Here is a 22,872-nt window from a genome sequence, read left to right as displayed (position 1 = left end):
ATTATTGCCTCTGCGAATTTACTATGAATTGTCATTTTGTGCTGTCAGTGAATTAAATCGAATATTTTCTCTGTCCAATATTCAATAGTTGCTCAATAAGTACTGCGTTTGACCGTTTTTAGTTTTTACAGTTATATCCTTATATTAAAAATAGGTAAAACCTTATTGCTGACCGCAGATTACCATTGAGATTTAATTCATTAATTTTGTAAAATTTGTGAACTTATACATTGCAATTTGCGATTAAGAGGTAAGTTGTTTTTCGATTTCATTTAATCACATTTTTATTTTAACTAAAACTAACGTGCCTACCTTAATAGCGTTGTTTTTGTGTGTTTTATATTTCGTCACCTATGATTTTTATATATGTAAATAATATAGTTCGATGTGGGGTATGAATTGTATTCTGTGTTCTATTACAAAGATTTGATCTAAATTGTCGGTATCCGGGCTTACTGAGCGAGTTAGTATCTGATATCGTAGGGTTACATTGAGTGTTCACATAGGTCTATATTCAAGAACATAGTGTGTTTCTATTTACAAAAATTACTTGCACAAGGGGGATGAAATTATAAAGATATAAATTTTGGTCATCTGGGATAAATAAATTTTTTTATATAAAATCTATTTTCTAATACATCATGCTAAATTTCATTGATTTTTGTAGATACACCCCTTTTTGTAGTACTATATAAAAAGTTCATTCGTTTTGAAAATTAATTGAAAAAAAAAACATTTTGAGCTTTTGGCTGTTTGAGTGTTAAGGGTAAAATTAACATAGGTTTTCTCTGCTCAAAGACATGATATCCTCAATTTATTGAGACATATTAGTTGAGATATGTATATCTGTATTTTATATGTACTAAATAAACTTAACAATGAGATTAATTTCAAATTTTCATCATTAGAAAGCTATTACCAAGTATAATAGGCAACTTTTACTATTATTTTTTATTCTGTACAGACAAAGCTACAAGCAAAAGCTAGTTATAAATTGTGGAAAACTGTAAATACATGTGATAAACATTTCATTTTTATGCCTGCACTAGTTGTTATGGTTAATTAAATCAGTCATTTGTTATCAGCTATTAATGAGAATTGTAAATGAATTTGCTGTTTTTTGAGACCATTTGCTGATTGTTTGAGTTTGTATTGGGATTAAAAAAAAAGGAATCAGTCTATGTATTCTTCCAGACTGCCTTACATCTATGCCATATTTCATAGAGATCTATTCAGCAGTGTAGGCTATATACTACAAACATCTATCCATCTAAACTTTTACATTTATGTTAGTAAGATTTTATTTGCTATATAATATTCAATAAATTATATTTGACCCTGTTCTCATATATTATGTGTGAAATTCAGTACACATCTAATTCTGACAAAAGAATTTGTAAAAACCATCTGATTTTTTGACCAATGGGATTATTAAATTGACTTGAAATGGGTTGTTTCTGAATTTACTCAATAGTTTATGTCTTAGTTTAAAACAATATTCAACCTTCGGGTCTCAATCTTAAAGTTCAAAGTATCTACATTTGTTACATAGAAGAGTGGCATTTCCTATCAAATATACCTATTGTATAATTAAATGGAATTTTCACCATCGGGAGAATTTTGACCAATTTATTATACTAAAAATCATTTGAATTCAAAAATATTGTTCCAGGTGTAGATACTGATGCAATAATGTGCTGGTTATCATGAAGCAGACCCTCATCGGCCATACAAGTGTCAATGACTACTTGATGATGTACCTGGCAAAATGGAAGCGGGTTGCTGTGATACTACTCTTTGTGTGGATTGTCGTCACATACCTTGTCATCTCACCGCTAAGGTAGGAGACAATTTTACCTTTGATCTAAAGGAACAACAGACTTGACAAGCATATGCGTAAGTGGCCACCTGAATCCACCGAAATGACAAAGCTAAAATCCTAAATCCGCTAAAATGAGTTGAGGTCATAATAAAAACATAATTTGTTTTGAATTTTTTATTCCATATATAGTACATGTACTATTATGTCAAAGTAGCTGTTGCTCGCGACTTTGCGTGAAATTAAAAAATATAGCCTATGTTACCAACGGTGAATCCAGGGGGGGGGTCATGGGGGTAATGACCACCCCTGATATGGTTGGTCAAAAGCTTAACAAAATAAACTTAATTTGTCAAGCTCTTGACTCGACCACGACTATGTGACCCCCCCTGGTGTCAAAGCTGGTTCCGCCCTTCTATGTTACTCAGTGATAACGTAGCATTTTAATGGTAAAAAAATATTTAAAACGGCCCAATAGTTTTTGAGTTATTCCAACATACAAAAATACAAATCTTTTCAACATAAATTACTCTAAACTTTTTATGCATGAACACTCGTAATAAATATGCCCTAAATTGTCAGGATGTCGGAATGGGTCGTAAATAATTCAATACGCAGCCTAAGTGACGCATTTTAGTCAATATTCATTCAATGTTACTTTGAAAATCCGTTTGATTCAAACGGTGAATTGTAGCGTCTCTGTTTACCTAATTTTGTAAACATTCGTAATATTTTCAAACATTACATAATTCAAGTGCAACGATCTTTGGTTGAAAGACATTGACATTGAATGTGTAAATATTAAATGACCTCCAGTGTGTACTGAAATCTATAGAGATATTGACCTGTCTTGATTCAGGTCCACCTAGAACACTTTAGCCATCAAGGCCTGAACCTGAAGTTACGTTGTACGTTAACACGTCTAAGATTATATGATACTAGCTGTTCCCGTGCTTCACCCGCAGGAAATTAAGGAAATTTTATTTCATTGTTTACATTTGTCAAATTACCAATAGCAAAAGTCAAATTGACATGACATGACAAACCTTAGCAATCTTGCTTCATTGATGTTGGCAGCAACTTATGGTCCCTTTCCCACATTAGGGTCTTTATCCAAAATGTTTACCCCTAAGTTTAATGGCGTGAAGATATATAGCCTAAAGCGTGACGTAAGTGTAAGACTATTTATTAAAAAAGAATTATTTAAAAATATGGTGCAGGTGCTGATATCTTAGGCAACAAAGAAGTGTGTGTTTACGCTTTATTATAATAGTATAGAATAGATATAGACTAGCTGTCGCTCGCGACTTTTCCATCTTGGAATTAACAAAACGGTAAAAAAATTGTTACTCAATGATAACATAGGTTTTTATTGGTGAAAGATTTTTTAAAATCAGCCCAGTAGTTTTCGATTTATTTTTATACATACAAAAATAAAAATCTTTTCTCTTTATAATATTAGTATGGATGTTAAATTGTCTTACAATTTTAAAAATATATCTTTTTACGTCCGTTTATTTATTTTTCTTTTGACCGCGACTGCGTCCGAGTGGAATAAAAAACACAAACATCTGTACAAAATTTCATCAAAATTCGTATAGTCGTTGAGGCTACAAACTTCAATCCATCCATCTAAACTTTCGCATTTATCATATTAGTATAATAAGTACGATTAAAAAATGTGAAGGATCTTTGTTTCTCACGTCCTTTTTTTTTAAAAATCCTATATTTTAGTAATAACACTAATTGATTAATCGCTGAAGCTGATTTTATTGAAATTTAACGAGGCAACGTTTGTTTAAAACAAGATGTTTAATTAACTTTAAATGCTGCTGTGTATATTTTTAAACAATTATTTAGAAATACATAATTTCAACGATAAACGTTAGGTAATTCTTATTAGTAACTAGCTGTTCCCGTGCGACTTCATCCGCATAAAATTATGAAAAAAATGTTATATTGTTTACATGTGTCAAATTATCAATTGCAAATGTCAAAATTAGAAACCATGCTTGTCAACCTTGCTTCCTTGATGTTGGCAGCAATTTATGGTCTCTTTCCCACATTAGGGTTTTTATCCAAAATATTTACCCCCTAAGTTTAATGGCGTGAAAATATATAGCCTAAAGCGAGACGTAAGTGTAGGGCTTTTTATTAAAAAAAGAGAATTATTCAAAAGTATGCTGTAATTGCTGAGATCTTAGGCAACAAGGAAGTGTGTGATTACGCTTTATTATAATAGTATAGATAATACATATTACGTACTGAGTTAATAATAATAATATTTTTTGGATTGTATAAACGCACATACACGCACAGTTTTTATTTAGAATTTATCAATTCCTATAGATAAAGTTTTGTTGGATTTTAATTTGATCGGATGTTAATTGGATTTTACAATAACACTTAGGATATTGCCAAAAAAATTACAAGATATCAATATATCAAATGGATTAACTTGTAATTGTAATTTAACCTAAAACACCAAAGTTTAAATATTGAAATTACCAATGCTATGTCACAGATAGTAAATTGTTAATTTCTCTTTTGTACATCGAAGTATTGTTTGGCAAAACCGTGTAATGTACACAACAAAACATTTTGACAAAGAATGCTTGTTACATATTGAAGCGTATCCGAAGTTTGTCAAGACCAACTTCACGGCGACTTGAGTAAAATTTGCTGTTGAATTATTAATAAGTCTACGTTCTGTTACAAGGACAGAACTCACAGTACATAGTTCCAGTAAAGCACAAATGTTTTTTCCGCACACTGCATTTGTGAAAAGTCGATAATTTTTCTGATAAAATGCTTCTGCCAGAGACTTTGTTCTCGCTGAAATAAAAAATAACTTAGCTATAGGTTCTTTCAGACTGTATTCTGTATCTCGATAAAATTTTGTCTAGATCCATTTTGGAGATTTGTAGTCACTAACATTCATCCTTCTAAACTTTCGTTTCAGTTAAAATAATATTATAAATGCGAAAGTTTATTTGGATGGATGTTTGTTAGAGTTTGTAGTCTAAACAGCTGAACGAATTTCGATGAAATTTGGTATTGATGTAGACGATAGTCTGGTAGAACACAGGCTACTCACTTTTGTTTTTTTTTTATTTGTCGCGGACTGAGTCGCGGGCAAAAGCTAATATTAGTTTGAAGTATGATAGAGTACGTGTTTTATGTCCTACTTGTATATGGCCGTAAGTTAATCAAAATGTATAGAAATAAATTTACAGTAACTATTAGTATATGTAGCTTGCATAACTGGTATTAAGTTATTATCTACACGTAAAGTTAATGATCATATCGAAATAATATGAGTATATAATAATTGAGGTTCGTTTGTCCTTGTGTACATCCGACACAAGGGCAGGTGAAAGTCACGGACGATCATTAGTATTGTTTTATTAAGGTAGACGAGACGAATTTTGTAATTTACTCTATAATTTTAATGGGGAACTGCAACTGACAAACGAGCAAGCAGAAATCGGAATTCGCCAAAGAAGCGAAGCGACGCTGCCTATAGACATCCGCATTTGTAGACAAAACACCACGGGCCGCACAGAAATGTGATATTTCTTCTATGCGTCCTATCTCCCGACAAACTCACTTCACTCCCATATTTCTTGTATGGATAGAATGGGATGCGGAAGTAAACTAAAAATAGGCAAAACATTATTAAACACATTCTTATCTCAGTTTTTTCTAGAGAGAATGAGAGGAATAATAATGTCTTTGTATGGACCTTCCGTCTCTAGATACCCACGGTTAAATAAACTCCAGGATAATTAGCTTATGTGTATGTAAATGTTATAAAAAGTTTCTGTTATAGTAATATAAATAGCATGAAGGATATTTTCATGTAACATACCAGTATTTATTTTTACTTTAATTAACTTATTTCTAGATACATCCTAGAGTTCCCACGGGTTATTGTTAGCTAACATCATTGAAATAACTCTCCAATGAAGAATTTGTTATAATATTGAATGAAAATATTACAGTTATGTCTTAAATTTTTACTGTCTTATTACGTGTTTAAATAAATATTACGCAATCTAGAAAACGGCGATGTGGATTTACCAGTGACATAGTTTATTTTACGGTAACAGTTATACATGAAGAATATAATATTTGAATTGTAAAAATAGCAACATGAAGATAACGTATTTTCCCGTTATGTTTGTTTTTGAGTAAAACTGTATCGGTAAACATAACGGCTCATGTAAGAAAATATTGACGGAGTCTTTTGCATGTGTTGCTTTTCGATTCGACGGTCTTATCCATATTTTTTAAATGTTATTCTATTGATTAGGGGTTATGAACCTTTACGTATCAACGTGTTTTTTTGGTGAAAAATAAATGCGGTCATAGATGTGTTATGAAATAATATTGATTTTCGGATTAATGGTTGCAGTCTCTATCGCAGGGATCCTTATATTTACCTACTTCATACATTTTTCTTAATCCATTTAGACGTGCCCAAAATATTGTATCCATGCATCTAGTTGAGATTATATTCATAGAGAAAGTAGTAAAACATACCAGTATTACTTGAGCAAAATATTATGTACTAGCTTTCGCTCACGACTTCGTCTGAGTGGAATTAAAGAAAACAAAAGTGAGTAGCCTAAGTGTTCTACCGAATTTCATCGAGATCCTTTTAGCCGTTTAGGCTACAAACTACTAACAAACATCCATCCATCCATCTAAACTTTCGCATTTATAATATTAGTTAAGATTGCCTAAAATCCCTCATTCGAAAACAATGTAAAAGCCAAATAAACGCTCTGAATCATAGACATGTGTAATTTTTTTTTTTATTTCAGATAATAGAAATTGAATTAAAGAAGTTTATCGCTTTGGGTACTAGTGCTATGCTATCTGGAAAATCCACCCTAAATATTTAAAGGTCACGGTCAATATCTATACTTATCTATACTATTATAATAAAGCGTAAACACTCACTGGTACACTTCTACAGTGGTAGAGCCCACTTTAACATCTGCGCACGAATGGGCCGGCTCGTCCGGTGCAATACCACGACCACACAGAAAACAGGCGTGAAGTGGAAGCAATACCGCGTTTCGTCTGATGAGTGTGGTGCCTAATTTTAGTCCCTTTCCCTTTCTATCATTTTCTTAAGAGGAAATGATGGGAAGGAAAAGTGGATTTGACGATGAAGGAGACGCATAGGAAAGGTAAATGTCCCCTTTTATGTGCGCCTCCTCCGTCAGATAAGGGTAGGCAACGCATCTTCAATTCCGGATGTTTATGGGCATCGGTCGCTTTCCATTTCGGTGAATTTAGGTGGCCGCTTGCTCTTTTGCCACCTTATATTAAAAAAAAAACTTCTTTGTTGCCTAAGATATCAGCAATAACAGGATATTTTGAATAATTCTTTTTTTAATAAAAAGCCCTACACTTGCGTCACGTTTAGGCTATATATTTTAACGCCATTAAACTTAAGGGGTAAATATTTTGGATAAAAACCCTAATGGGGAGAAAGAGACCATAAGTTGCTGCCAACATCATGTCATTTTGACATTTGCTATTTGATAGTTTGACAAATGTAAACAATAAAAAAAAATTCATAATGTCATGCGGATGCCGCAGGGGAACAGCTTGTTAAGTAACACATATAAAGCCAAATGTTACTCAAACCGAAATGAATCCATAACAAGCAAAAACAATAAACTGATTTTCTTATCGAAACGTACTTGTGTTGTTTTCATTGTGCGTTGTTTTAGTTTCAAGTCGAAAAATATAAAATAAGGAAATAACGTTAATAATATTGATCAATAAAGTTCGAATCAAAAAACACAACATAATTCAACTGTAACATAGACGGGTTGGCAGAGACTGCAGACCACCTTGCGGGGTCCTGACTTGCTTCTACGTTCAATGTTAGTTTGTAGCTTAAACGGCTAAATGATCTCGATGAAATTTGGCATAGATACTTTCCTTTTTTTTTAATTCCTCGTGGACAGAGACGCGTGCGAATGCTAGTATCTAATAATTGTACTATTAAATGCAAATTAATTTTATTGAAAGATTTTCATATTTGTGGTACAAATAAACCAACTAGCGATGATAAAATAATAGATAATACGAGCTGTTGCCCGCGACTTCGTCCGCGTGGTATTAGAAGATATAGGAACTATATAAATTACAAAAAGCTACGTATCCCTCGGGAACCGGACATTTCTCGGTGATGAAGCTTATCCCATGTGTACTCCAGACTTTGTTTCATATATATGTGCCAAATTAATTAATTAAATTAATGAATCCCACGGGAACCGTAACTACTCCCGGGATAAAAAGTAGCCTATGTGTTCTTCCAGACTCTGTTCTAAACCTGTGCCAAATTTCATTGAGATCCGTTCAGCCGTTTAGGCTACAAACGCTAACAAACATCCATCCATCCATCAATCCATCCATCCATCCATCTAAACTTTCGCATTTAAGTAAGATGAATATTTCCGACAGATTGGAACATTGTTCTTATATCCTGGTATGTTTCAGGTGCAGCAATGGCATGTCAGACGACGAAGTTCTGGAGTTCCAGGAGCAGTATAGGAGTCTATCCTCGCAGTTGGAGTCACTCCGGCAGCAGCACAGCAACCTGATCGCGCAGATCAGGAAGTCTTCGGGGTAAGTTGACAGGTGACACGAAGATCGTATACACGTCGGGCGAGATACGATATTGAGAAGAGCGATTTGTTTAATTTTTGACTGACTTCCCAAAAGAAGGAGGTCCCCAATTCTGTGTTTTTTATGTGTCACGGCATAACTCCGCCGCTAGTGGACCGATTTTGATAATTCTTCTATCCGAAAGGTAGTGCTTGCAGGTGGGTCTCATTTTTTTGTTTGATTTTTGGAGTCAAAGACTACGTCGTAGATAAATAGTTTAGCTCATAATCGTGCGACGAAATTTGGGTTTTTTTTTGCTTTTTTTTTTAATGTATTTTGTTTGGAAGTCGGTTTTGCTTTTTTCTAAGAATATCCGGCGATAACTTGTTCTAAAACGTACCGTCCTCGTGTAGTCTAATTGGCATGAGACCATTTTGACTACAATCTGAAAATTGGGATATTTTACTGGATTCAGATTGAATGATGTAAAAATCGGTTATGCTAAAATCAGTAATATTAAAAACTAGCTGTTGCCCGCGACTATGTCCGCGTGAAATTAAAAAAGCAATAAAAATATGGCCTATGTTAATCACTGATAAGGTACTTTTGGAACTTTTTAGAATTAGCCCAGTAGTTTTTGAGGAATTTCAATACCTCTAAGATACACTTAAAAATATTAATCTTTCTTCTTTATGCTATTAGTATAGATGTACTGGTAGTCCGTGGAATAATATCTTTTTAGCAACGCGTCTGTTCCTTTCATATGCGGATGTCTGACGTCGATGGTTATTGGTCCCACTACTAGTTTACGCTCCTTCTTTTGTAAAAAATGTGTACTTTTTGTGATCAAGCTTTAGGCGTTGTGCAAATAACATTTTTTCTCTTCAAGGTTAGCTCTTTTTGTTGCTTTTATGAAATGTACCTATAATGTGATAGGTTAATAATTTTTTGTTGAGTATAATATAGATGTAGGGTTGTTAAAACTTTTACCGGCTTTGAGCGTCTGTGTCGAGTGGCTCGAAATTGCGACGTTACGAAACTTGCCCACAATAGAAGCTAGATGAAAGTAGACGTCCCCTCCCACAGTAGCCATGTCTGCGACAAAGTACTCTTTGTCAGTAGGGCTGTCTACTTTCAATAGACAATTTTGGGACAAATTCAAAGAGTGACAGCCCTATATATACTGGTTTTCTGTATAGTTTTTGTTATTTAAAACCGTAATTTATCGTACATTCATCTAGCCATATGTACCAGCTGTTACAACGGAAGTCATTTATACCTCATGAACAATCAAAACACACTTATTTCAATAGTAATTGAGCAAATATAATTTGTAACCTTGAAAGATAAATGAATATGAGTGTCAAAGCAGTTGTGTAAATGTAAAATACTTTTATAGTAGGAAATTAAGATCATGCATGTGTACAGTCGCGAAAATACGCGGTGTCCCACTTAGGAAAAATTGCCTTGGTTATTGCAACCAGACAAACTCAGTCTCCTTCTACAAATAACTAATTAGATAGCAGTGAGTGCAAATGAAGGGATAATAATAAAAAAAAATTAGCCTCACAAACTTTTTTTATCTACAGATACATTTATAAGCTCCGTTGTATTGATTGTTAGAACCGCGAGTTTTCCCGACTGTACATACGTTTGTCTGTTCTTTGACATAAGTACAGACTTATGTGTACTATGAGTAAGTCTGTAGAGTGCTCCTGTGGGAATGTACAAAGGAACTAATTGCAGTATTCAGAGGACTAGAAAGTTCCATGTCGACGGTTCCACTATAATTAGCTTCAATACAATGAATTGTAAAACATTTGTGCAAGATTCTATGCTTTCAAGACGTAAACTTTGTGTGTTGATTTTTTATTATTTATGTGTTGGTTGTTATGTCCGTTTGTCACGATCTCCTGATAAAAAAATTATGATCTTCTAATTATATTCTAACTTCTCATTAGTATTATAAATGCAAAAGTTTAGATCTAAACAGAAAAAAAACGGCTGAACGGATATCGTTGAAATTTACTACCAAAAATAGGCTACTAGTTATTTCTTTGTAATTTCACGCGGACGGAGTCGAGGTCGAAATCTAGTAGTGATTTTGAAAATTACAGTTTTGTTGATGGAATAATAGTTTGACATGCTTTGCAGAGAAACGTTAAACTTGCAAATAATGCTAGGTTTTGCATTAATTGCATGTAAATTGCGTGTCGGTAATGCTTACGTTGTCGAGATTTACGGTTATTAAAGTACGATGATTGCAAATGATGTGACAAACTGCTATATCTGAAGAGTTACATTCTTAAAAGATTTAATAAGATACCAGCTTTCACATGCGATTTCGTCCGCGTGGTCTATGTGTTCTTCCAGACTCATCATCAACTTGCCCTTTTCCCTTATGGACGGTCAGCACAGTATGTGCTGCTCTTTCATACATTTCTATCAGCCGTCATGTCTGAATCCACCCCCTTATTCATATCCTCTTTTACGCAATCTATCCATACTTTCTTCGGTTTTCCTTTTCCGTTTTAGCCATTCATTCATTCTTAACACTTTGTGGTTTAAGTCTCGTCACGCATGTTTATACCACGCTAACCTTTTGCTTCTCAATTTCTCCACCACTGGCGCTACTTTCAAACTTCCTCTAATATACACATTCTTAACTTTATCCAACTTTAATGTGTTCATCCAGACTATGCTCTATATCTAAGCTAAATTTTCAGCTATTTAGCTGGCAAACTCTAAAACATCTATCCATTTAAACTTTCGCATTTATAATATAGGTAAGATAAGTAAGATGTGACTGTTTGTGTCGAAACTTTGTTATGTAAGCGGTTTATAACTTTACAGATAAAAGTGACGAAAGTATATGTCGATTTTAAATGCTTGTTGAAAATTATTTTCATATTGCGTTTGCGGACGTTGCGGAATTATGTGACTCATCATACCTTAATTATAACATATTCGATCGTTTTATTATATTGTTAAACTAGCTGTTCCCGTGCGACTTCATTCGCATGCAATTATGAAAATTTGATTTTATTGTTTACATTTGTCAAATTATCAATAGCAAATGTCAAAATGACATGACATTACAAACCTTGGCAATCTTGCTTCCTTGATGTTGACAGCAACTTATGGTCTCTTTCCCACATTAGGGTTTTTATCCAAAATATTTACCAACTAAGTTTAATGACGTGAAAATATAAAGCCTAAAGCGTGACGTAAGTGTAAGGCTTTTTATTAAAAAAAGAATTATTTAAAAATATGCTGTAATTGCTGACATCTTAGGCAACAAAAAAGTGTGTGTTTACGCTTTATTATAATAGTATAGATAGTATAGAGTTTAAATTATTTTTCTTGTTATTTTTAAAACTAGATTAAATACATGAAATTAACTTCCTCATGCATATTAACTGTGTCAATGTTAAGACGAGTTAAAGAGCACGTGTTATCAAGACATTATCTTTGTAGTGTTGAAAGTTTATTATCTTTGTATTATTTGAAGTAAGAAATGACTCGGAAATGTCTGGTGTGAATCTTGGAAAGAAGATGTTTTTCCTCGTTTTATTAAAAGAGGAACTAAACGAGTTTTTAAGATAGTTTTTTGTACGGTAAAAGGATTTTTTTTTTAAACCAATACGACTTAGGGTCCTTCTAGAAGCGAGCCTACAATTTTCTCAAAGGCCGGTAACGCATCTGTAGTTCCTCCGGTGTTTCGTATGTCTGGGCGTTGACCACATCGGTGTTCCCGCTGCTCGTTTGCCCCTTTCTCTCATATAAAAAACATATTCGTGAAAATCAAAGATGTGTGTGTAGTTTAAAAAAATGATATAATTGTAACTAGCGATATTAATTTTAACACTCGGCTAGAGATTTCGTTAGGTCGCGCTTTCGGATACGTCTAATGACAGACGCTGTCAGATAGGGATGTGACGTATACAATCATTTAGGGCCTGCACACCACTGGCTAATTGAGGCTGACATAGATTAAAAATGACGTCACTGTCAGATCAGGTAACAAAATCCGATCCATTACATATTTTACACGTTGGATTGTTGACAGACAGTTTACAATTTTGTGGGATAGGCCCTTAGTGTTGCCGGTACTATGCTATGGTACTGATTTTCTTAACAGTAGTCAACCAACCCGCAATAAGCCTGGTTGTATGGCTTAGTCACCTTGAGTTGCTTTCGAGTCATTGGAGAAATGTACATTATAAGTTGAAGATAGTTATTTTGAGTTAAAAGAATACAATTTGTAACGAAGTCTTCGGTCTACACGTGGCAATAACATACTTTAATTTATTATGACTTTAAAGATAATTTAACGTTCACTGAGAAACTGTATTATTGTCGAAGTTATTTATTAAAAATATATAAAAGTAGAGTTTATCGGACATTAACTTAACTGATGACCTTTTCTATACAAGTTCAATGGAACAATAACCGTTTACTTTACAATTATACGAATAATTACTATGAAAGTTAACCAATTTGGTTACGATATCTTTTTATTTTATAACAAGCTTTCGTCCACGGAACTAAAAAAAAAACAAAAATAAGTACTATGTGTTCTTCCAAACTATTCTCTACATCTATGCCGAATTTCATCGAGTTATGTTTCCCAGTTTAGGCTACAAACTCTAATAAAAATCCATCCACCTAAACTTTCGCATGTATAATATTAGTAAGATAGAAAGGTTAGTAAAACATTAGTAAAGTGTAAGCACTAAAATAAGCGGTAACTATGGGTCCCTAGTGTGTTTCCCAGTCTGGGATGTTTTATTAAATTATAGATGTATATCGAATATACGACTTTATATATCTCTACCCGATATACTTTGAGAAATTCAATAACTTAACCCGTGTTTTGTTCCAGGTTAAATGGTAATCTAAAAGACCTGGACCCGTCATTGTTCGAATCAGCTCAGGGTCCAAGTGAGGAGTATGAGAATCTCAGAAGACGTATCTACTCCAACACGAAGGAGATATGGTACTACATCAACCATGAGATAAGTAAACTTATCGCGGATGAGGTCAAGGTGGAGGCGCTGCAAGGGATTTTGGATCAAATAGCTGATAGAAAAAGGTATGTTTTAGAACGAAATAAAGTCTACTGATAGAGTTTTTTGATTTAAGTTCTTGTTTCAAACTCAAATATTAGTGAAGAAAGTTTGTATTTCAGATTTGGATGCTTTAAAACTGATATTAATATGAAAATCTATTCATTCTAGTAAATAACCTAAATAGTTTTTGTTTTACCTTGAAAAAAATAAAAAAAAAAGTTTCTCGCGACTTTGTTCGCGTCAAACTTAGAAATATAGCCTATGTTACTCAGCGATATCGTAGGTTTCTAATTGATTTTTTTTAAATTGTCCCAGTAGTTTTTGAGTTATTTTATGATGGTAATATACCCTATCACACTCCTGGGAAGAATACGTATCGAAGGGACACCTCTCTCGTCAAGATCCGTTCAGTCTTGGTTCCATGCGGTTACAATACAAAGTTTCTTATATAGTGTTTACTGTATTGTAGGTCGTTGTTATCAGACCAGCAGCAGCTTCCAGAAATAGACGGGTACAAGGAATGGAGGGAAATAGAGGCTGCAAATGTCAGCGATCTGGTGCAGAGAAGGTTGAAGTATCTACAGAATCCAGCCGATTGTAAAGACGCGAGGAAGGTTATATGCAACTTGAATAAGGTAAGAATTTATTGTAAAGAATATTGATTTTTACATGCGAAAAAACCATTGCGAAAATCCGCAGTGTTCTTTTTTTTTATAATATAAGGTGGCAAACGAGCAAGCGACCACCTGAATCCACCGAAACGGAAAGCGACCGCTGCCCATAAACATCCGCAATTGCAGATGCGTCGCCTACCCTTAATTGACGGAAGAGGAGACGCACATGAAGAGGACATTTCCCCTTCCTATGCGTCTCCTCCACCGTCAAATCCAATTTTCCTTCCCATCCTTTCCACTAAAGATATGGGTGGAAAGGTAAAGAGACTAAAATTAGGTCTCCGGCACCACACTCATCAGACTGTACGCGGAATTGCTTCCACTTAACGCCTGTTTTCTGTGTGGTCGTGGTATTGCTGGGGGCGAGCCGATCCATTCGTGCGAAGATGTTAAAGCGGGCTCTACCACTGTTCAACTTATGAATCGTTTTTAGCAAATTTTGGAGCGGTTTATATTATTGGTAGCATAATTTATTAGGCGACTAAACTTCGGTCCGTGTATGGTGGTACTAATGTTAAGAACATTTTTTAAAAGGAAATTCATGTATTTTACTACGCATAAAACGTTTGATCGTAAATCTATAGTAATTGTTTTGAAGTCATTATGCGCATACAATGAATGGAACGCTTATATTGTTTGTTTATGGGTTTCGCTAAGTGTTTGTCCTTGCTTAAGTATTGTTACTAAATGCAATTTGCTGGAACTATACTTATAAGTATATGATTTTGGAATAGAATTTAGAGTTTACGTTTAGCTTTATAATATAAACGCGTCTACATAAGATGGTTTAGAGCGCACACTTTTGACTAAACTATCGCACAACGGTTGTGCGATTGTCCATTGTTTCACAACGATTTCAACTGTTTTTTACAACTTAAAATCCTTCAGTGTGCGCACCATATAAGCTTATAGGAATCAAAGCGAGACTAAACAGTTGTGCGATAGTTTAGTAAAATGTGTGCGCACGCTCTTAGTATAGGCGTGTTAGTTAGTAAACGTTTAAAAGTATGTTATTTATATTTGTGTGTTAAACGCAGAGGGGGCGTTGACATGTTTCGTCATCTGTCTACCGTCAGCATTGTTTGGTTAGGCGTGAATTTTTGATGGTAAACATTGTAGGGTTAATGAACTAGTATTTGACAAGTAACCAATATATGTCAATACAAATTTATATAATTTAATTTCAGTTTACAGATAATTTTTATTAACATATAAAACACCATTACAAAATTTCCATTTCTTGGTATTTAGGTATAAAGATATGATATCATTTCAATAATTTGAATATAAATTGCTTGATGTAAATGTAATGTTTTTTTAAATGTAATAAATACCTAAATTGATATGATGATTACTTCGTAATTACCTTTGTTGGTTACTAGTTGTTCTTCGGGACTTCGTCTGTGTGAAAATTAAAATATAGCCTGTATTAATCGCAAAAAATTACCTTTTTTAACTGTGGAATAATTTAAAAAAAAGCCCAGCAGATTTGAGTTATTTAAATACATACAAAAATACAAATCTTTCCTCTTTATAATATTAGTATAGATATACTCGATTTTTTTTCTTATAATGTAATTCAATGAATATAATTATCAAATTCATCCTGAACAAAAGCATATTTCTAAAATTCATAAGCTCTGAAAATGCTTGTAGTGTATTAAAAAGTTTAATCCACATTCTGATTGACATAGTTCTTTTCAATGGCATTAGATTGTTACTTTGTTCTCGTCTGGGGATTAGAGTGAAGTGAACAGTAAATGAGTCGGTGAGATTTCGCATCTTGCATTTTATTGTTATATTTCTACGTTATTTGCAACGGTTTTTTTTTATGTTTTCTTGTTGGTAAAGTGGGCGATAACGCCCCAATCTGTCCTGGCTAAGTATGAACCAGGCTTTATTGTGAATATATCTTTGGTCGTAATTACTTTCTTTTTTCCAGGGTTGTGGTTTCGGTTGTCAGTTACACCATATTGTGTACTGTTTGATATTCGCGTATGCGACCGAAAGGACCCTAATACTAAACTCCAAGGGCTGGCGTTACAACAGTAAAGGCTGGGACTACGTGTTCCATCCGATCTCTGACAGCTGTACGACTGCGTTTGATGATAAAGTAATGCCCTGGCCAGGTGAGTTGACTAGCTGTTGCCAGCGACTTCATTCGCACAGTATTAAAAATTACGTATCCCTCGAGAACCTGACATTTTTCGGGAACGAATCGTCTCAGATGTGTTACTCCAAACTTTGTTTTATATTTGTGGAAAATTTCAATAATATGCTGAACCGTTGTAGAATTATCGATTAAACATAAAAAAAATACAAAATCAATATATCCCACGGGAAACGCGATTTCCGGAATTAAAAGTAGCTTATGTGTTCTTCCAAACTATCCACTACATCTATGCCAAACTTCATCGAGATCCGTTCAGTAGGTTAGGCTACAAACTCTTAAAAGCAGATTCGATTTTTCTTTCAAATATTATCATTATTTATTACTGTCTTTTGCCAGCGACTTTGTCTGTGCGGTATTAAAAAAACTCAGCAAGTAGTCTAGGAGTTCTTTTAGACTATCTTACATATGTGTCAAATTTAATTGTGATCCAATAAGTTGTTTTGTTTAATATTAATATGAGGTATGAGTTAATAGTAATTAAATCTTAATTTCCAGTGAGTTATGACGCGAAGGTTGTGTCGTTGCCGTTCATAGACTCAATCTCTCAGAAGCCCAAGTTCCTGCCGCTCGCGATACCGAAAGACCTCGCACATAGGTACGCATAGGTTTGTTTTATTTTATATAAATATTACAAATCTGTACTTCTATACTTAACATTATAAAGAGGAATTTTTGCATGTATCGAAATAACTAAAAAACTACTAGGGTAATTACAAAAATCCTTTACCATTAAAAAGCGACGTTATCAGTATGTAGCGAGCAATAGCTAGAATGCTAAAAAAATAATAGAAAGTCAGAATTCCAATGGTAAAAGATTTTCTTTTAAAGTACCCCAGTAGTTTTTGAGTTTTGTTTTTTTAATAAACATCCTCATCATACTAGTATAGTTTTCTTCTTAAAAAAAACCTTTGCAATACACTTAACAATATAAAACTTTAACTTAGAGTTACTAATGAAAATAAATAGTAAAGTTAACTTTTTCAGTCTATTAAAAATAATACTTATTTTGAGGTGCAATAATATTTTTTAATATGTGTTTTAAATATTATATTTTTCGCAATATGGGCTGGTATGAATTAACCTATAAAAACCTATTAAATGTAACTTGTCGTTTAGGATAGTGAGATTCAACGGCGACCCTTCCTCCTGGTGGATAGGTCAGATGCTGAAGTACATCCTGAAGCCTCGCGACAGCATGCAGAAGGCCATCAACGAGACCATTGCTAATATGAACTTCAAGTCGCCTATAGTGGGGTGAGTAGAACTTTGAATAACGATCTGTGACGTCATAAAACACTAATGAAGCGCTAGTAAAAACCACTTAGGTTTTAGCGTTTCTTATGTAAAATTAGTTTTAAGCATTGTTAAAAGATAGATAAAAAACTGACATACACTGGATTTTTTAAATTAGAACTTTAGGGTAGTTTTCTATGAGAAATCTCCCATAAGAGATATTTTTACGTTTACTATATTCGATAGTAAAATATCAATTATAAATAACTAGTTTTCAACGCTATTAAACATTTTAATGCATGTTTTATAGCGGTCGGTGGCTTTGTGTTTTGTGAGGGATAATTAAAGTTTTGCGATAAAAGTAATGCGAGTGTTTACGATTGTTTAACTATTGTTGAAAACGCATATCACATGCCATATTGTGTTAACTGCAGTTAAATTTATACTGAAGGTTCTCTAGTGTATAATTTTTATTTATTAACTGTAAAACATGTTTCTAATTAATATTAAAAATACAAACAAAAGCAAGTCTAGACTAATATAATAAAGCCTAAACACACAGTTATGTAGGATGTCAACATTTACAGTATTTTTGAATTACCCTTTTTTAATAAAAAGGCTATACATCCTACACTGAGGACACGCTTTAGAGTATTTATTTTCACGCTATTAAACTTAGAGGGAGAAAACCCGTCATGTAGGAAAGGGGTCATAAATTACAAGCTGATAACATCAAAGAAGTCGCCATGGTAACAGTAATTGTTATCCAATGTTGCTTGCAATGGGCTTTGTTGACTTTGTGCATTTGAATTTTGACATTCGCAATAGAAAATTTCACAAGTAAAATAAAGTTTTTATAATTTCGTGTAAAGCCGCACGGGAACAACTAGTGTTTATATATCTTTGCTTATGTTAAAAAGAGGAAAGATTTGGATTTTTGTATGTCTTGAACTCGAAAACTACTGTGCCGATTTCAAAAATTCACCATTAAAAAGCTACGTTATCAGTAACATAGGCTACATTTTAATTTCACGCAGACGATGTCGCGAGCACTAGCTATATATATTATAAACAATGTCCTTATGTATTCCAGGGTACACATCCGGCGCACGGACAAGGTGGGCACGGAGGCCGCGTTCCACCACATCCGCGAGTACATGACGCACGTGCAGGACTACTACGACCAGCTCGAGCTGACCCGCGCCGTGCACACGCGTAGGGTCTACCTCGCCACGGATGACGCTAATGTTAGTATTATATTTTTTGTACTAATACTAGAAATTGCTCGTGACTTCGTTGCGAAATTAAAAAAATAATGAAAACATAGCATATGTTACTCACAGATAAATGACCTGTCTAATGCTGAAGGAATTTTTGAATTTGCCCCAGTAGTTTTTGGGTTATTTCAAAAATACAAATCATTCCTCTTTATAATATTAGTATCTATACTCATATTACAAAGTTAAAGGTTTGTATTTTTGTATGCATTAAAATAACTCAAAAACTACTGGGTCAATTTTAAAAATTCTTTCACCATTAAGAAGATACGTTATCAGTGAGTAACATAGGCTATATTTTTTGTTTAATTTCACGCGGGCGATGTCGCGAGCCACAGCTATACTAATATTATAAATGCGAAAGTTTAGATGGATGGATGGATGTTTGTTTTTAGCCTAAATGGCTGAACGGATTTCAACAAAATTTGGCGTAGATATTGAGGATAGTCTGGAAAAACACATAGGCCACTCACTTTTTTGCTTTTTTCTTGATTTTATGCAGGCGAAATAATTTAACATAAATATGTTTTTACTTTTAAATAAATATAACTGTTGTCAGCGCCATCTATTATCTGTTGTTAACACGCAGGTGTTGGAGGACGCTCGCAAGAAGTACCCGGAGTACGAGTTCGTGGGCGACGCGTCCATCGCGAAGACGGCGGCCACGCACCGCCGCTACACGCCGCTGTCGCTGGCCGGCCTGCTGGTGGACCTGCGCATGCTGGCCAGCTGCGACTACATCGTCTGCACCTTCAGTAGTCAGGTAATACTATTATTAGGGTTGTAACGGAACCTAGCCTCCGCTTCCGCAAGTGCGGAACTTCGAAGTAGTAAGAAAAACATTCACCGGTACTTTCTCTGAAAGGTTCAACAAAGTTCACCTTTTTAAAAATAAACTATACAGTGTTTAAATATTATTTTAATGAAATGCTTTTGAGGAATTCTCAATAAATAGCGTTAGTGATGATTATATTAAAAATGTTTCAAGTGAAATGCCACCTCTATATATTTGAATCTCTGTGTTAAATGACTAATCATAATCATATGGACAATTACTTCGTTTAAAAACGTAGTATTTATTGTATTATATATTTAGTTTTAAATTATTTGGTATATCTAATTAAATAACGAAATGTTTCCAGGTGGGTCGTGTGGCGTACGAGATGATGCAGGCGAACAGAGCGGACGCAGCGAATAGCTACTTCTCTCTCGACGATATTTATTACTTCGGCGGTCAGAACGCGCACGACCGCGCCGCGCTCATGCCGCACGACGCGCACGCGCACGCGCATGATGAGATATCCTTCCAGGTACGCTTCTAATCTATATTTATTTGTCAAAATCTCAATTGCAAATGTCAAAATTACCGTTACCATAAAATCCTTGCTTCCTTAATGTTGGCAGCTTGTAGTTTATGGTCCCTTTCCCTCGTGTTTTTTTCTAATTTATTTACCCCCTAAGTTTAGTAGCATAAAAATATATAGCTTAAAACGTGTCGTAAGTGTAGCTTTTTATTAAAGTAAGTGTTATTTAAAATTATGATGTCATTGCTGACATAGTTAATAGATACTTCTATACTAATCTAATAAAGCGTAAACACACACAACCATAGCGTATTTTGAATATAAAGATTTGGCGATGACTACACATAAGTAGGAGAAATATTCTTGCCAAATGTCATCTAGGTCCATTAAGTCTTGGAGATACTTAGTCATAAACATCCATCCATCCAAACTATTTATTTTCAGGTGGGAGACCTGATAGGTGTTGCCGGTAACCACTGGAATGGTTTCGGTCGCGGCACTAACAAGAGAACTAATTTGGTAAGTTTTTATGTTATTTTATTGGGCAAAAATCGGTTGTAATTTATATTATTTTTTTTTTAAATTAGAAATAGCTTCATTTTTACATTTACTTTGTGCATTTTCGCTTCACAATGTCATTATTGTGGCGTTTTAGAGACATTTATAATAACATCTTTTTTGCTCATAAAAAATATGAATATGAAGGAGCAATAAAAACTATAGAGTAGATTCTTTCGTCGTTTTTTAATGTTAGTATTTTATTTCTTCCAGAATGGTCTAATCCCCTGGTACAAGACCGCGGATCATCTCGTACTCTACCCCTTCCCTGAATACAAGCAAGTGCCTTTGTACAGTGATACACGACAGAAAGGATCCAAATGAAATAACTTCAAATTATCTTTAAACTTCAATACAATATAGACTTTATGTCAGAGTTGTTAAAGTTCAAATTCGTGAATTGTTGACTCCATTCCATTCTGTTATTTTGACTTCTATTGTTATACGATTGTGTGCTTTATGGCTGTTGAAATTGGTAACAATTTTCACGCGAGTGTTAGGAAAAATGTATTCTCTAATGAAATAAGGTAATGCCTAATCATACCAATTTAGATGGATGGATGTTTGTTAGAGTTTGTAGCCTAAACTGCTGAACGGATTTCGATAAAATTTTACATACATGTAGAGGATAGTCTGGAAGAACGCATAGGCTACTTTCGTTTTTTTTTCGCGGACGGAGTCGCGGGCGAAAGCTAATATTACTAAACTGATTTGTGATGACGAGTAATTTTAAATGTAATCGTTAAATTCTATTTAATTGCATTGAATGTTTTAACGTTTTTAACGATACAAATTCAACTAATTTTATTGTATACTAGAAAATTTATAAATAACTACCAAAAATTCCAATAAATTCATAATTATTTTACGTTATAGTTAAAGCCAGAGTATAAACTTCGTAATTTGAATGATAAATATACTGAATCACATTCTTTAACTGGGTAGACAGAAATGTTGAATTGGAATTTTGCATGTTTGTAACTGCATTGATTTGTATATATTACTATCTTTTACATTCTTCTGTTATAAAACAGAGACATACAATACAAATGTAAGAACCCATCTTTTTTAAGCATTTTAGCATTCCATTTTATTTATAATCTAGACTGCATTGAGAGTAACAGAAAGATAGTGTTTGTGTAAGAAAGAGATAGAAATAAGTTTGAATTTCGAACTCAAATTTTAAATTTGAAAGAGATAAAACAAAGTCCTCGGGTGTGAAAGAGATAGAAGATACGTTTGAATTCCGAACGTAATTATAAAGTTGAAAGGTACAGAAATAGAGAATGCATGAGTGTGAAAGAGATGGGAGATACGTTTGAATTTCGACCTCATTATTTCTCCGTGTGACAAAGACAATTTCTATAGAAAATGTTTTAACAGATTATATACAGAATACAGATTAAACATTTCAAAACATTTTTTAGATAACTATTGCACTTTTTTATACTTTTATCCCTTGATGTGAAATAGATTTTTATATATTTTCTTGTAGATTGGTATTAATCAAAGTTTTTATATAGCATACTGTTTTGACACACGTGCCAAAGATGTGGCTTAGAGTTCAACAACACAAAGAATACAGTATACAGACCAGAAATATAAAAACCCTTTAATATTGAGGATAAAAATGAAAATATTTGTGTTTTATAAAAATGTATGAAGTCGATTAAAGCGCCCCCATTTTAAAACTAAAAATTGTTTAAAAGCAATCATCAATTTATTTGCTTCAAGTTAATATTGTATAAGTTTTCTCTTAATGATGATTATTATAAAAATTCGATTTCTATAAACTATCATATGAACCTCTTCAAGATCTGATATTACAACGTAATCTCGGAAACTAACTATTATGTATGTAAAAATAATAATTATTTTAAAATACCAGTTTTTCTTGAATTGCGTTTTAAGTATAAGTATTTACAAGCTACAATCAGCTTGAATAAGTATACATTTATAAAACTCCAGAAATATATCATATATACTAATATAAAATGGAAAGATTTGTATTTATGTGTGTATTGAATTAACTCAAAAATGTTCACCATTAATGTAACGTATGTTTTTATTATTATTTTTTTTAATTTCAATCAGACGAAGTCACAAGCAACAGCCAGTATTTAAAATAA

General features: G+C 33.5%; 1 protein-coding gene across 1 annotated transcript; it reads left to right on the top strand.

Annotated features, from left to right (window-relative positions):
- Window positions 1-21: 21 nt before the first annotated feature.
- Window positions 22-21,366, top strand: LOC106101597 (alpha-(1,6)-fucosyltransferase). The gene is made up of 13 exons (XM_013280883.1): window positions 22-250; window positions 1,673-1,840; window positions 8,345-8,473; window positions 13,338-13,547; window positions 13,994-14,159; window positions 16,141-16,327; window positions 16,867-16,966; window positions 17,488-17,625; window positions 18,698-18,851; window positions 19,471-19,644; window positions 20,024-20,191; window positions 20,630-20,704; window positions 20,957-21,366. The coding sequence occupies exons 2-13, from the start codon at window positions 1,707-1,709 to the stop codon at window positions 21,065-21,067; spliced, it is 1,746 nt and encodes a 581-aa protein (XP_013136337.1). The 5' UTR covers window positions 22-250; window positions 1,673-1,706; the 3' UTR covers window positions 21,068-21,366.
- The last annotated feature ends 1,506 nt before the right edge of the window (window positions 21,367-22,872 follow it).

This window comes from Papilio polytes, unplaced genomic scaffold, assembly GCF_000836215.1.
Source record: "Papilio polytes unplaced genomic scaffold, Ppol_1.0 DF823980.1, whole genome shotgun sequence".
NCBI classification, from domain to species: domain Eukaryota; kingdom Metazoa; phylum Arthropoda; class Insecta; order Lepidoptera; family Papilionidae; genus Papilio; species Papilio polytes.
Note: the sequence above shows the minus strand (reverse complement) of the source record. Positions and strands in the feature narration are given on the sequence as shown.

Bases quoted from the DNA above. Each gene is read 5' to 3' on its own strand.
- LOC106101597 (XM_013280883.1), top strand. From the start codon at position 1,707: ATGAAGCAGACCCTCATCGGCCATACAAGTGTCAATGACTACTTGATG. The intron at 17,626-18,697 runs GTGAGTAGAACT...TATGTATTCCAG, and splicing joins TTCAAGTCGCCTATAGTGGG to GGTACACATCCGGCGCACGG. The intron at 18,852-19,470 runs GTTAGTATTATA...GTTAACACGCAG, and splicing joins TCGCCACGGATGACGCTAAT to GTGTTGGAGGACGCTCGCAA.